Here is a 16,537-nt window from a genome sequence, read left to right as displayed (position 1 = left end):
CTCTAATCACGGCCTGTTGTTCATTCTCAGGGATGCTCTTCAAAACTTGCATGGTGTTGGCTGTTACCTGCTCAATTTCCTCCTCACCGCTGTTGGGGAGACTTTTTTAAGCTCTCCTAGGCAGCACAGGACATTTACACATTGGCAGTGCCATGTCACTTCCAATGCAGCCATGGAAAAATTCAGTCAGGTCAGTTGCAGTGAAAAAACCACTGAGAGCAGTGTGGCTCTTGACATGATCAAGAAGAAAAACAAGGAGAAAAAGCATCTAAATTCTCTGGTCTTTCCTGTGCTGCTCTGCCCCATTCTTAGAACTGTCAACTATGGAATAACTTTTAGGGACATGTTGTTTCTATGTTTGATCATACACCTTTTCCTTACCAAATTAAGACGGAGTTGCAAGGCTTCATGCATCATTTGTCTAGCTTTAACATCATCCTGATATCGTTCTTCCCTCCAGTTGCTCAATATCTGTGAAAAAAAGAGTGATTAACACAAACATGTTTATTTCAAAACATGTATCTCGGCTTACAGCTTTCATCAAGGCTGGAGTAACTGATTTGTTACCCTTGAGCTTTTGTTGTCCACTTGATATAGGCCTACTAAAGTAATTTTGATAATTCCAGTGTTTGCCTTATTATAAAGTTAAGTGGCATTGTTCAAACAAAAATTAATTTTTTTCTTTTTTACTTTTAGTTAAAATAATAGTTCCTAGCAAACACTATATTCTGAGAATGCAATTCAGAACTAGGCACACACATGTCATTCTTGATAAGTGGTCACTTATCACAGTGAACGCATTTTTTTTTTTTTTATAAATGAGAACATGAAGATTCTACATTCTTAGGGTTCTGCACGATACCCTGCAGACAGTAATGGTCTCAGCAGCTGTTAATATTTTGTACAGATTAGAAACAAGGTTGCAAGGATGGTAAGTTAAGAAATCAGATCCAGATGAAAGCCTAGAAGAATTGAAAAAAGGAGGAAGGATTAAAGGCAGCCAAAGCAGAGATGGAGAAAAGCGTCACGTAATGGAGTAGTTGGAAGCTGGATCTAAAGTGATTTGCTACCTAGATAATAATTATAACTACTGCTAGTAGCAGGACTGTACTAGGCTATATGTTACTCCAGGACTAATTAATATGTTACTGAAGAGGCATGGGAGCTGTTTTCCTATTGTGCAGTCCCATAAAGCTACAGTATCACAGAGGAACTACATGAGCAAGACAAACAAGGCCATAGCTCAGTGGTGGAGTACATTGTTTGCTTGCAAAGGGTTCCAGGTTCAATTCCTAGCATCTCCACATAGGGCTGGGAAAGATCCATGTCTAGGACCCTGGAAGGAAAACTGCAGACCACTGTTAAGAACACTAGGCCAGAAGAACTAATGGTCTGACTCCGCATAAGACTACTTAATATAGTCATACTATAAGATTCCACACCGTGTTTCCAGTGAGAGTGGCTAAAGAAACAGTGTCATTCATCTAATATTTATAGTTTTGTCACCAACATCCCAATCCTAGCCTATCCTGGAACAGGCAGGCCAGCAGGCCTGTGCTGAATCCAGCACAGAATTGGGGCTGGCTGCAGCATAAGCTGGGGCAAAGGAAATTGATTCCCCTTACCCTAGGTAATGCAGCAGTGGCCTGAATGGGGCTACTTGAATCTGTGATTTAAATTTTAAAGAGGTGGTAGAGATTCAAGCAGCCTGGCACTAGCCAAGGCTGCCCAGGAGGAAGGTTAAGATCCAGCCTAAGTGCTGGATCCTGGCTTCACCTCCTTCCCAGGCCCCGTCCGCTAATGGGCCCACCTACCGTCCGTCCTCCCCCCCACCCTGGAACACCCCCAGATAACCCTCTCCCTGCTGTTCCCAAACCCCCGCACCAGCCAAGGCAAGCCAACACAAACTTACTGGGTACTGGTGCTCCAGAGGCCAAATTCAGCCTCCAGAGGCCAGCACACATCCATGCACTAGCCTGCCTCTTCCCGCAGTGGCGCAAAAGCACCTTACAGCACTTTTGCAACACCTCTGAGCTGGCGCAAGGGACTTGCGCCGATCCAACTTGGACTTTGGATTGCGCCCCTAATCTTTGCTAGGATGGCATATGATTATACCAAATGAAAGTGGCACTCATGCAAAGAAAGAACGGATCCTCCACTAGTCTGTCCTGTCTCATCTCATAACCCAAATCTTTAGGTACTAAACAGGTTAAGTGCAAATAAATCCTATTAATGTATTTAAATAGCAATTTTAGGCCAGGACCCAAAGAACCATGCACTTAGGTCATAACTACAAGCAGTTAGGTAAGCTACAGGATTTTTGTTACTAAGGAAACTTTCAAGAGCAGACATGTGGTATGGCATGAGATTTTCCTATTCAAAGAAAAAAGAAATTTAAAACCATTTGGTGCATACAAGCCCTTGGACTAATCTGAATTAGCTCTTGGGATCCTGATCTTAATTCCTACAGTGAAACTCAACAAGACCAGAGGTATTGGTAGGAGAAGATACTACAGAGGTAGTTTATGAAATGGCCATTTTGGGATTCAGAATTATTTCTACTACTGCTCAAATGAATAGCCATAATCTTTAAAAAAAATAGCATGGGGATTATTTTATTTTAAAAATTGAATGAACTGTTCGTTATTTTCCTTTACTTATTTTTCAGAAACTGACATGGGATACTTTTTAAATTTTGTTTCCCATCTGTCTGAGTCCATTAGTATAATTGATTGTCATCAGATGCAGAGTACAGATTTATCTGCTTATTTTTTACCTGATTAACTTGATTTTGTAGAGATGTTAGGAGCCCTTCTCGCTGCTCATCCTGTCCCTTAAGGCAAGTAAGTACCAAAGAAAGGAAAGGTTGCTGACTCAAAAGAGACATGCTTTAAGAGAGGCAGAGACAAGATTCAATTAGTAGTGTTATTCTGATACTTCCTCTCTCCAATCCCTTCCTTCCCTTTGTCTTCTCTTTCCCTAAAAGGGTTTTGTTCACTTATGCCTCATAGTTGTTTCTGTAAAATGAGCACTTACAAATCAAAAGCAAAGTACTGTATTGGGCCAGTGTTTTTTAAATGGTGTTACTACAACCATGGATTTCTCTAGAAGTTTTCAATGGGAAGCACTGCCAAAGGACAGCTTGTTGTCATTTAAGTATGTCCCCCTGCAATAAGCAGCTTTGGGGTGTATTTCATTTATTATATGAGCTCACAAGGAACACAAAGCGCACCCTAGAATGCACCCAAGAATTACTTAGGCTGTGGAATAAATGTGGAAAGTGTTTCTGGGATTGCATTCGGCCAACAGTTTAATATGCTAATAGGCCACTATATCCATGCAGATGTACGTATATTTTAAGTAACTTTGATATGACAAACAGCACAATCCTATATATGTTCACTTAGAAGTAAAACCCGCTGAGTTTAATTGGACTTATCTCAGGTAACTGCATATGAATTAAAAAGCCAAAGGAAGTGATCTGGAAGCATATGTATCACTTCCCCTTTCATTTTAAAAAATCAGTATTTTCATACCCAAGGGGATATGTGATGAGCCTCTCAGATGAGCAAGGGATCCTGCGCATCTTCCCATAGAGGGAGGAGTGACAGGCAAGATCGAGAGGTGGAAGATTCAGCTCCCACAATATCTGTGGCATGTTCATAGCTGCTGTGAATTTAATTTTGTGAACTGAGCAATGTTGCAGTTCTGTTCAGATTAACAAAAAAGCAAGAGATTTTGCACTTTTAAGGAGTCCTGGAAAATTTAGCAGGAACTGCCTTAAACTCTTGTTAAATGAGTTAAGAATAAGTATTATGACAACATAAGAACTAATCTAACGTAGATTAAGATAGACATAGTTAAACAGGAAGTGTGATTTAAATTTTAAATCATGAAGTGAATATGGAGGGTAAAAAGAAAGGAAAGAAGGAAAAAGGTAATATCTGTTGAGGAAGGCTTTTGAATTTAGACAAGCAAATTCATGCAGAAAATGTGACGTATGATAATATTCAGTGAAAAATCATGCCATACTGATTTTAATGTACACACATCATCAAGAGGCAGCAGGCTGACCAGACAACATTCGACACCTGATCAACACTTCATATGAGAAGGGAGCATATTGAAAATATATAACTTTTCTTTTGAAAGTGATGGATGGACAAATGTAGCTTTGCTGCTACATTCAATAATTCTAGGACAAATGCTTTTGTTTATAAAGAAAGGTATTCTAAAGGCATTAAAGGAAATAAAATATTGTTTCAATAACAATGAATTGTGTTGGTTTTCTTTCTAAATGTATCCAAACAATAACTTTCCTTTTACAAAAGAGTGCTTGAAAAAATATGATTTGTTCTTCATATTCAGTATGTTCAGTAGTGTATTGTTCAGTAAATCTTCAGTGCATGCCACACACAGCCATGAGCTGCAAAAGCAAGTTACTGATTATCTTCCCTATTAAAATATCCAATTCTCACTATAAAATACAGTATCCAATAGCCAGTATCCAATTTGTACTATAAAATACATCAATATTTCTCATTCAATTCTACCTTTTTTGCTTCTGTCTGTCTCTCTCCTTCTTTGAGGATGATCCCAAATGCTGACCTTTCTCTAACTCTTCTCCAGCCGCTTTCAAAACTCTACCTTGAACCGAGGTAGGCAGCTTGGCGATCAGGGGAGCTACTAGCCACACACCTTGTCGTTCAGAGGAACTAAAAGTATAAAACATATAAGTCACCTCTAGCAAAATATAAAACATCAATATTTGTCTCATGATTATTTAGATTTAAATGTATACACAAGAGACTTTGGGCCCAATTTTCCAAATGGGGCATGCACTGCACCTTGTGGTGAGGCAGCAGTCACAGACGCCACCTTAAGGTATGGGAACATTTGTTCCCTAACCCTGGGGCTGCACCAGTGCTGGAAAATTGGATAGGATTGGTCTCTGAATCTACTTCAAACTAAATAAATGTATTCAAGCCAATATAATCAGGTGGTTGATTGAAATCATTGAAATCATCTTAAATGGGTTTTGATTTGAAGCTTCACACATCCCAACCTATCAAGAGGTCCATTTGTGATCTGAAGAAATTCATAAGCAGAAATTCCCTTTTGTTGCTAGTAAAAGGTGAATCTTTCCTTGGCATATTCCTTGGTGTTCACATAGCATAAAATCAAATAAATGAAAACAAAACTACTGTACTAAGAGGAACTATGTACATATTTCTGGCCTTGCTGCTTTCTGGATGCTTGGAATTAAGATCTCCATTGTGACTGAACTCAGCTAGAAATCATCAACATTCACAAATTTAATAATTAACCATTTAGGGTGATTACATTACCTTAAAAACGTCTTTTTACTGTTCTGCCTTGTAACATTTGTGTCAGCATTTCCAACAGAGTTTGAACTGAAGAGGCCTATACCAGAGTTAGAACAGTTATTGTTTAGATCAGCGGATTGCTGAAATACCTCTATTGTCGCCTTTGCAATATTATCCAACAAGCTGTTCATTTCAGCCACAGACCCAGAACCCTACAGTGAAACATAAGTAAACTAGCACATTCATGGTATGTTTGCTCATATACTAGGTTAATTTTTTAAAAACAAACTTGATTGAATTAAGAAGTATACAAAGAAACACTCACAGGCTCCTTCATACATTGTTTGATCATCAACTGCAGTTCCAACCATGATTGTCTGAGAGTCCACTGGTCCAGATTCTGTGTACAAAATGTGAAAAAATATTTAACGCTGTGATGAATCCCCATGTTTCCACCAGTTTTCCTGCCTATTTTTCAATATTTTAGGCAAATTTTGACATCAGCAGCATCTGTGCCACTTGGTGCTAGAATCTGCCAACAGGCAGCTTTTGTCATTTTGCTTTGCAGCTGCCATTAGCCATAAGGGAGAATTCAGTTTCTCTCCAAGTTGGTGAGTTCTCATCAAAAATTGGAATGTGCCTGATGACTGGCTCACATCCCTGTCTGTCACCCACATTATACCCTTCCAGGACTGTTCACTGTAACAAAATATTCTTATTAGAGAGCAGAAAAAATTACCATGAAGTCTTGCGCTAGTGAAAGCTATTTTACCACAATTGCTAAGAACCTGAGCAGGAATGGGACACAATTTCTTCATACCTGAAGGGTACACCAGATGCCTCCACCTTTACCTGGAGGTGCTCTAATTCAGTGGTCTTCAACTGTTTTCATTTCCTTAAGGTGCCGCTATTTCACAACTGAGGCTTTGCAACCCAATTGGGGTCACAACCCCAAGCATCCAGTGTCCTAGCACCCAGGAAGTCATGTAGTTCCCTTCCAACAGCCTGAGAACCCACTTGGTAGGACTAAGAGAAGAACAGACAGTGAAAAGGGCTGGAGATTCCTTCAAACAAGGTGACTTCGGGGAAAGTTCCAGCTAGAATGGGTCAGGTTTTCTGGTTTGTTTCAGTCCATTTTGCGAAGTCCTCCAGGCTAGCACAAACTTCTTCCAACTGAGGCAAGCATACTGAGCAACATTGAACCCCATCTACTGGGCATTTGTGATAACTGCATCCACTGGGCATCTGTGATAACTGCATCCACTGGGCATCTGTGATAATTGCATCCACTGGGCACTTGGGATAATTCCAACCCTTTCCATTCTACTTCTGCCTCCAACATTTCCCCTCAACCTGCTATCACTTTTGATCCACCTTTCTTCTCCTATTGTTGTTTAAACTTAAAATAAAAATGGTTCTGTTTTAACCCCTGGTCTGCCTGGTCCATGGTTACGGGGGAGGTTCAGTGGATAGTCACACCTCTAGTTCTGCAGGTGCTAATGTGGAGAATTATAATAAGAACCCCTTGAGTTTAACCCCTCTCCTGGGAGCGTTTTTTGCTCAGATCACCTCCCTCTGTCTGGTCTTGTAGCCTGGGATGAGGGCAGCAGGTACATTCTATCAAGGTTTTTCCCCATTCAGGTGCATCTCTGTACTAGGAGCAGGAAAGGGGTAAGTGTACTAATTACTACACTTCCCTGGGAAAATCTGCATTCTCTTGGGAGTCCCCTCTTATCCATGACAAGTGCATTCATAAATAATTATTTCGCTACTGAACATAATGTCTGGGTTTACTTATTTGTCTCTGACATGAGCACCTTGGGTGTGGCGCACAATGCTTGATGCCTGCTTTTAGATCACTGTGGGTTGAATCATAAAGGGATAGGTGGAAAAATGATGCATTGAGGGAAACTGCCTTGGAGAAGAGGACAAACTTTATTATCTGATGAATACATTTTTCCCCTCTCAAATTTAGCTTTTGACTTAAGAGCACTTTCACATGCACTGTATTTTTATATGTAATGTCAATATTTAACTTAACTTGTCAGTCACTTTGAGTTACACGTTCATGGTCGAGAAAAGCAAGGTATAAATACTCCAAATAATCACCATCAGAATAATATGCGGAGCAAAAAAAAATGTACAACATAGACAATTTTTCCTTATAGCAAAGAATACGTACAAAGGGACAATTAACTCTGCCACTGTTCAATAAAAATTATCAAATACTTTCCAAAAGTTCTAACAATAACAAACAAAAAAAAGTAAGGGAGACAACAGCTCAGAAAACAGGGAAAACAAACATCCCTCAATGCCATTTTAAATTGTGTTACCTGAAGAATTCGCTTGATGTGCTGTCTTTGAGGATTATCACCCTCTGCGCACTCTTTAACACTGTGAGGATAACAGATAAGCTGCAGCAATTTCTGTGCTTGCTTGTTTGAAAGAACTGGGTCCAGGATAAGATCTTTGTCAGTACATAGCCTTTCAGGTTCCTTCAAGCAGTGCTCTCCCACCCACTCCTATTGGATTGATAAAGTCAGTTTAACACATACTGAAGGCAGCAGCTTTGCATTTTCAATACATGAAGTGTAACAACTTTCATGAAAAGACAATTTCATTTTGTTGAAAGATAATGACTTAACTACCAGATGTGGCAGGGAACTACGAAGAAACTGTTTTACATTATAGCAAACTGACTCTGTGTTCACTGTGCAAAATATTTATTAAGAACTGATATCTTAAAGTTGTAATTAGAATATTCAACTTTGTGCTTCATTATTAGAGGCCTTTTTATCTGTACTTTTTATGTATTTTTTAATGTTTGCTTTTTTCATTTTACTGTGTGTTTCTTTTCTTTTTCTTTTATTATAATAAATAAAGACTATATATAAGAAAGAACTGATATCTACACAAAAATTTCCTACACATAACAAAAGGCAAAAATTCCAATCCAGTTAATTGTTTGGAACGCAAATACCATTTTTACATTGGTTTCCTTTCAATATTCATATTTTATGAATACCTCTTACTATGGAGTACAATCACAATTCTAAAAAGTGAACTCATAGTAGAATGGGAGGATTTTTGCCACAATTATAACTCCAGTCATTCTAGGTTTTTCAAGAAGAACTTCATAGAACAAGGTGCCTAAGCACTGTGGGGAAATGCAGCCACTGGGCAAGCATGTCCCATATGATATCTAAATTGTGTGCAAAGCTTTCAAATGTCCTACACACATAAAAATTTAATCCTGTTGCCTAAGAAGCAAGATTGATTTCCTAGACTCTGTGGGAAATCAAACATGCAGTGCATAGGCTTGAACAACAGGGTTTATGTACATAGGCCTGATAAGAACTTTTGGCTCATACGTGGTCAGCTAACAGATTTTCACATGGTAGGTATGCCTGACAGAAAGGCAGAAAGGTGTGATTTTGTGCATAGCACCTATGCACAGTATAGTTGATCTGAACTAGTCCTAAATCTTCACGGAAGACTGGGAATATGGAAAAGAATGTTCACCCAAATAAAACCGAATTTCAGTTGTGATGGAACTCATCACTAACATTGCTTTTTTTAAAGCCTCCTACTCAACAGCAAAATTAAACCTAAATTAATTTGTTTTTATATGGAGCATTCTGTATTTATCAGGGTTTTTTTCTCTAAAGTATATAAATTTTCAAGTGGGTGCTCCTTTTTTTAGCAGGGGGAGAGTAACTGGCCCACCTCCCCACAGCAGTGTCTGTTCTAGTGGCTGTCTGCTGGTATTCATTTGCATCTTTTTAGATTGTGAGCCCTTTTGGGACAGGGAGCCATTTAGTTATTTGATTTTTCTCTGTAAACCGCTTTGTGAACTTTTAGTTGAAAAGCTGTATATAAATACTGTTAATAAATACTGTTAATAATAAAGCCATCCCTGATGTTACTTCCTTATGGACCTTCAGAAACGTACTAAACTACTTGCTTTGTATCTATGTTCTGTACTATGGCCAGGACAAGAATGCAGGCTGGCTCACCCATGTATCTGTGTCATTCAGTCTTCATTAATTACCCTTAGACAAAATCTATCCTGCTGATATCAGATTATCTGCCTTCTTCTGACATAAGATTAGGTCAAAGTCTGTTTGTGATGTGATGGCTCATTCACATATGCAGGTTATAACTTGATGTACAGACAGCCAATGACAGACATATGTGTCTAAACTGGCCCTGAGGCCCTTCCTATTGCTTATGTCATTTAATCTTACACTTTAGGTAGAGTGAGTATTGAAACTTCCTCTCACACACTCATGCACAAACTTTAAAAATCCTTGGAATATTATAACAGTTTGTCCCTGGGGAAAAATTTCTATATACACATACAAACAAAAACACAGTTATATGTTACCTGTTGACATATACTTCTTAATACATATCTAGCATATTCACTGAGACTAGCAGTTTCTATGGAGATGGGCTTTCCACAAGATTTCAAAGCAAGTGAGGTAGTATCCCATATTTCATCATCAAGATTGCCTAATAATCTTCGCACTGAGTAATCTGATTTTTTCAAGGATGGGAGGCTGCTGCTTCCAATTTCAGCATCACCTATAGAATCAACACAACAATGGAAGAATGTATTACTGTTTTAAACCAATCACCGAACTTGTATAATCAGGCAAGCTGTATTTATAGATATATTGGGTAACCATAACTAAAGAAATATTTAAGAATATGAACATTTGGAAAAATGTCTCATGTACTTAAATGCATAACTAATTCTGGTGGTGCTGGAAATTAAACTGTGATTTTAGACAATGCTTTCTATCACTTCAAACAACTTTACATAGAAAAATTCCTGGGAATGACATCCTCAAAAGCTCATAAGGACAGAGCACTGACATAGCAGGCAGGAGAAGTTCCATGTATCATCAGGAAGAAATCTGAAAATAAAGCAACACTTAAGGCAACACTCAGATCTGGGGACAGAGCCATTCAACACATGCTTTACATGCAGGAGTTTCCAGCTCAATCCCTCGCTAGGAAATGCCTCTTCCTGAAACCATCTGCACATTAGCACAGACAGGACTGAGCTATATGAACCAGCATAAGCCAGCTTTGTATCTTCAAGTGAATACAAATCAATAGAAAAAAACTTCCTTTACCCAAGCATATGTTAAAGAACTTTACATGCAACACTTTACATGATCTTACCAAGCATCAGTATTGCTTTTAGAACAGCAAACACAGCCCCCACTTCTATGCTGTTGTGAGCTGCAGTTAAAAGATGACGATCGCAAGATGACTGGATTCCTGGAAAGGATTTCCCTAAGGAAGAAGAGGAAGAACTATTTCACTCTTTAGAAACAAAAAGGTTTTATAACAAAAAAACATTCATGATCAGAAATCCTCCCCACCACCCAATCTAGAGAAATGCTTTAGCTAATGGGTATACCAACATTTTATTAAACCTTCTGGTAAAAGTAAACATCAATGATGATGTAAAACAATGGCATAATGAACATCCAAATCTGGCTTCAGGAAAGTTAAACAAGAAAGTGACAGACATTACAGTATTTTATAGACTAGGTTATAAATTCCAAGCAGATTTTTGTTAACGGTTAGACAGCACAGTCTCTCCTACTCTAGGCAACCAGGTTAGAAGTATCACAGCATTTGTGGGGTCACCCTAAAGTCATAGTTACTCATTCCTATGATCCGTACATTGGTGATCAAGAAAAGTTGAGCCTAGTGCTGGGTTGACTTTTGGCTAACCATTTTTGTCATACAAAAAAGGCTTTCAGGGACTCCAAAAAGTCCCCCCCACCTTTGTTGTTTGTGTAGCCTTTTCAGTGCTTAAAAACAATCGACATTTTCTTGTTGGCTATGTGAACCCAGCACAGTAAGTTTACAGTATCTCATAGTCAATCAAATTTTGCTATATGGCAATGTCACTTTTGGGCAACGAAAGCCTTCACAAAGCTGTCATTCTGAATGACGGTGCACTACTTGCCCCATAGCCAACATAAATACACCAACACTTTCTACCTTGCCATACTGGCAGTTTATTTACTAGCAAGCACAGTAAAATAGGAAGAGCCAATCTGGTGCCCCAGCAATGGGGGCAATGTGTTTTGAAATATCAATACTTTCATGCCCTCTTAAGTTAGCAAAAGGAGGTTGCTTTTCAGGGGGATGTAAAGCACTGACCTATGACAATCCTTTAGAATTGCTTTCCCTGATCTCAGTTTAACTCTAGATTAAAGGATGTTTATAAAAAAAGAATGCCTACTCCACAGAGCAGGAGATGATTACCGTGCATTGGATCTGTCCATTTTATCTGACTGATCACTATATACACATATCTCAAGCTAACCTCAAGAGCATATTCAACACAGCTAGCTCAAAAAGGTGAAACAAAACAGAGGGTAAAAAAAGATTTTTTAAAAAACCCTGGTTGAACTGCATCTGGCTCCGCTCAACCATATTTTGCTGCTGCTAATCTATAGCTCAGGGGTTAGAAATTTCCAACAGATACCCTTATAATTCACTACAGACAAGGCAACAGGCATCTGTCAGATATTATTTATATGTTTGGTCTATGCGAAGAAACCATGAGTTTCTGATGGAGATTAACAATTAACAGGAACGAGAAATGTACAGTAAATTCTAGCTATCTGCGCACTCCATTCCTGCAGATTCACTTAACCACAGGAACAAGAGTGTAACTTACATCCTCTACCTGTTCTCTGCTATCCACAGCCAGCCTGAATCTATTTGTAGTGGCAATTTTGAAGCTATCCACAGCCATTCTGAAGTTATTTGCTGCATCCATGGTCATTCTGAAACTCCCTGCTGCCGTCCTGAAGCTTTTGGAAGCAGCCATTCTAAAGCTATCCATGTCAGTGTATCTCAAACTGTGGGTCAGGACCCACTAGGTGGGTCATGAGCCAATTTGAGTTGAGTCCCCATTCATTTCAATATTTTATTTTGAACACATTAGACTTGATGCTACACTGATATGTGACGGCATTTGGGGAAATGTTACAGACCTGTACTTTTAACAAGCTACTATGCATATTCTTTTAACAATGACAGTAAATGGGACTTACTCCTGGGTAAGTGTGGGTAGGATTGCAACCTAGGATTGTTAAAAATTTTCCTGCTTGATGATGTCATGTCTGATCATGACATTACTTCCGGTGGGTCCTGACAGATTTTCATTCTAAAAAGCGGGTCCCAGAGCTAAATGTTTGAGAACCACTGAACCATTATGAAGCTTTCCACTGATGGCATTCCTGACCAGGTTAGCTACCCCTCCCTTTAACCACATTGATCCCATAGGATCCCAGTATCTGCTGGGTTTTCAGGAACCTAACTACAGCAGATAACAAGAATTGAGTGTATACTTGCAAAATGTTTGTGCACCAACACAGGGCTACTTCATACATTAGAGCAGAAGCATACAAGTTTAAATATTTTAACAAAATGGTGGTAGCATGCAATGGGAAGCCAAAGCCATGATTTCTTGGTATATACACAGTTAAAGAACAACAACAACAACAATGTGCCAATCTTGTACATTATATTGAACAAGCATTAAAAGTTTAATTTTTAATAATAATAATAATAATAATACAGGTATTTATATTTATATACCGCCTTTCTTGGTCATCAGATTTATCCTCAGACTTTAATTCAAGGTAGTTTACATAGGCAGGCTTTACTAAATCCCAATAGGGATTTTTACAATTGAAGAAGGTTCTGTCTTTCAAGAACCACAACATTTCAGATGGATCTTTAATGATCTGGTATCACATTCCGGCCTCCATTTTCCTCCCACACAGGCTGACAGCGGCCAAAGAGCAGGTGGAATAACTCGGCATAACTTGGCTAGGCTTGTCAGTTGCTTCAAGGTCTCGCCGTTCACGGTGCCTTGAACTGGTGACCTTCGGATGTTATCTTCAGGCAAATGGAGGCTCTACCCTCTAGACCAGACCTCCTGCCCAAGCAATTTTTGCTTGCTTTGATTGTAAAATGTGAGGCAGTCTTTAGAAAAGAGAGAAAAGAACACGGCCAGCACAAACTAGTCCCTCAGGAACATCAATTTCCACAAGATAGCTTGCCTTCTTTTTTTGCCCAAGGGAAGCCTCTGGATTCGGCTCCATCAAATTCTTCTGAGAATTTCAAATTGAAATGCAAAGAGAAGACAGGAAGCCTGCAAATTGGTACTTACCAGTTGGCAGCAAGGAAACCTCAGGTGTTCTAAAAAGATGCAGCAGAAGCCGACATGTCATCCTTGCCCCAGGCTCAGCATCTGGGTCTCCACAGGCTGTGGAAAGTTGTTACCATATCAATATGCTAGAGCAAACTATAATTTCACTGTCAATATTTCAGCCCAACTGAGTAGCCATTTTGTCCTCCTCGGAATACTACTTTGCTATACTTCCATCAAGAAATAAGGTACAGGGTCCAATGCAATTCAACTTTCCAGTGCTGATGCTATAGTGTCAACGGGGTATGCACTGCACCCTGCGATGGGTGAGCCATCATAGAGGTCTCCTCAGGACAAGAGAATTTTGTTTCCTTACCTTAGGACTGCATCAGTGCTGGAAATTTGGACTGGGCCCACAAAGACTGGCAGCATTTTTATAACTTCTTTTAAATTTTAGAGCAATCTTGAGAACATTCTTATTTTCATTTAATTATGTGCAAAAAGCACCAAACATAAAGAGGGTGTTTCAAAGAAATGTTACGGAGTTCAAAATGAACACATTTCAGTTATTCTTTAAATCACTGAATTTGTTTCACAAATCAAATAGAGAGTGACAGAGACAGAGAGGTAAAAAAAGAAAAGGAAGAACTATTACCATGGGAAAGGGAAGCAGAAAAAAGTGAAGAGTGACGAAGACACAGAGACAAGGATGGTTTGTGAGAAACACATGTAAGAGAGCAAGAAAACAGGAAAAGGGCAGAAGAGCAGAGAAAGACATGAATGAAGTTATACCAGACCATTAAGATAAAAGCAAGAAATGTACGTAATTTAGAAGCTGAGAGTATGTAATACTCCAAAAATGTAATAAAGTAAGGCCATCAAACTGTGGGAAAAGCATTACATCTAAGTATTTTCCAAGATGCTGGTGGGGGGCCAAAACACTGAAGTTATATTTGAGGATAGAATACACATACATTTTAAGTTGTGGAACATTGTATTAAACAAAATTTAAAAGTGATAAATTGGTCTTTGTCTTCTCTGACATGTAGATAATCCACAGTGACATAAATACTAAGAAATGGCCAGCCGTGAAAAAGAAGACATCACCCTTTGGATGATTATAGCATTACTTGCATGCTCCCTGGTTTCCGCCCAAGAGAATCACATTATGTCTGATTATCCTGTACTTAAAAAAAAATTCAGTACTGAAGAATGGTTTTCCATGATTTACCAGAAAGCCAGCATAATGCAGGGGATTGGAGAGTGTTGGACTAAGACTGGAGTCTCAGGTTAAAACCTCTGCTCGATCATGATGACCTGGGGGCCAGTCATACACACCACACAGTCATTCTCTCATACTCTCTCAGGTCCAAAGCAAAAGTGCAACTATTCCATTGGAAAAAAAACCCAACAGTTTCAACTCCAGCGGGATTTACAATCACATGTTCACTGCAATCCAGGGCTTTATTCAAGGTTTAAGCTTTCCCTCTTTCAGTGTTGTTACTCATTTTTCAGTAGACTTTCTGTGCCTGCACTTATCCCAGCAGCACTTGATAGAAAATAGGGGTGGGATCACCCCACCCCCGAGAGTTTGTCTTTCTGAGACCAGTACTGCTCTTGGCAGTGACAGCAGAATTCATGTGCTGTTTGGTTTCTGTGCCAACATTCACAAAGCTGACCCGCTCACATAGGAGCAAGCTGTTGGCCACTCCTTGGGCATCCAAGAAAGTAGGCATAGGATCATGTCCCAAAGCAGGTACCCTTTCATCGCACCCATACCCATTCACACTCAGGCAAGCAGATAGAGATATTTCAATTTCATTCTCCCCATCTTTCTCTCCCACTAAGAGACTTCCTATACACACTTTCCTGGGAGTAAGTCCCACTGAACACAATGAGACTTGCTTCTGAACAGGCATGCATTAGATGATCATCTCACTGATGACAACCATCCTCTCCTAGTTCCTAGTTGTAACAGAGCAAGGAATAAGATTAAAGGAGAAGTGAATGGAGAAGGGGCAACAAGAAAGTTACTTGAATATTCCATGGCACGAAACACACAGGATAAAGAAACCCACATGAATTCTGAATTCTAACATGCATTTGTTCTGTGGGAAAGAATTACCATGTGGATTTCTGCACAAGTGGGCTGGGCCTCTGACTAACCTAATTCATAGTGTTCTTGAGAAGGAGAAAGGGCCATGTATGCAACCCTGACCTCCTTGAAGTAAGGCAGGGCTTCTCAAATTAGGGTGTCATGATGCCCCAGTCTGAGGGCCCTGGCCTCTGCCCCCTTAAGGGGTAGGGGCAGGGAGAGGCAGTGACACGATCCCCAGGATCATGTCACTAAGGGGATTGTAGGGACTGGCATGTACTTACCAGTCCCTGCTGCAGCCTCCTGGGGGTGTGGGGAGCCTTGTGCAACCCTCCACAGGGCTCTCAGCCTTCAGAAAAGGAAAGCAGAGTGATCATGCTCCACTTTCAATTTTGCAAAGATGGGGCGTAATCGCTCCACTTTCACTTTCTAAGCTTTGGGGAGCTCTTCAGACGGTCATGCAGGGCTCCCTGCACCCCCGAGAGGCTGCAGTGGGAACTGGTAAGTTAATGCCAGTCCCTGCAGCTCCCTTAACGACACGATCCTGGGGATTGCATAGCTGCCTTCCCCTGCCCCTGCTGCCTTCCCAGCTCCCACGCAGGCACTTACTGAGGTCCTCAAACTCCCTGAGAGTTTGAGAACCACAAGAATAAGGACTAACCATAAATAATGCAATGCAATACTGTCTATATAAGGAAACTTTCAACATAAAGGAACAAAACAAAGTTGGCTGATGTTTCTGCCTACTCACCTGCTGTAAGTAAAGAAGGAAGGGCAACATGCTGGACTACATCCTCCAGGAAAAAACACTGTCGGGCTATGAGAATTGCAGTGAAGGTAGCCAATGAGTCATGGAAAGATAAGTCACTCACCTTACAGGAAAAACAGCAGAATTATGTTATTCAAGGCCATTTGATTGTA

The 16,537-nt window shown here is 39.8% G+C and overlaps 1 protein-coding gene across 1 annotated transcript in view; it reads right to left on the bottom strand.

The window, feature by feature from the left end:
• The window catches only part of MED12L (mediator complex subunit 12L), a 208,277-nt gene that overhangs the window by 34,757 nt on the left and 156,983 nt on the right, over positions 1-16,537 (bottom strand). Inside the window, exons 23-32 of the mRNA XM_066622573.1 lie at positions 16,368-16,488; positions 13,543-13,638; positions 10,521-10,634; positions 9,715-9,914; positions 7,661-7,849; positions 5,653-5,727; positions 5,349-5,539; positions 4,554-4,715; positions 2,777-2,888; positions 382-471 (exon numbers count right to left, since the gene is read on the bottom strand). Of these exons, the coding sequence (XP_066478670.1) occupies positions 382-471; positions 2,777-2,888; positions 4,554-4,715; positions 5,349-5,539; positions 5,653-5,727; positions 7,661-7,849; positions 9,715-9,914; positions 10,521-10,634; positions 13,543-13,638; positions 16,368-16,488 (1,350 nt within the window). The remainder of the gene's footprint in view (positions 1-381; positions 472-2,776; positions 2,889-4,553; positions 4,716-5,348; positions 5,540-5,652; positions 5,728-7,660; positions 7,850-9,714; positions 9,915-10,520; positions 10,635-13,542; positions 13,639-16,367; positions 16,489-16,537) is intronic.

This window comes from Tiliqua scincoides, chromosome 3, assembly GCF_035046505.1.
Source record: "Tiliqua scincoides isolate rTilSci1 chromosome 3, rTilSci1.hap2, whole genome shotgun sequence".
NCBI lineage: Eukaryota > Metazoa > Chordata > Lepidosauria > Squamata > Scincidae > Tiliqua > Tiliqua scincoides.
This window is presented reverse-complemented; position numbering and strand designations above follow the sequence as displayed.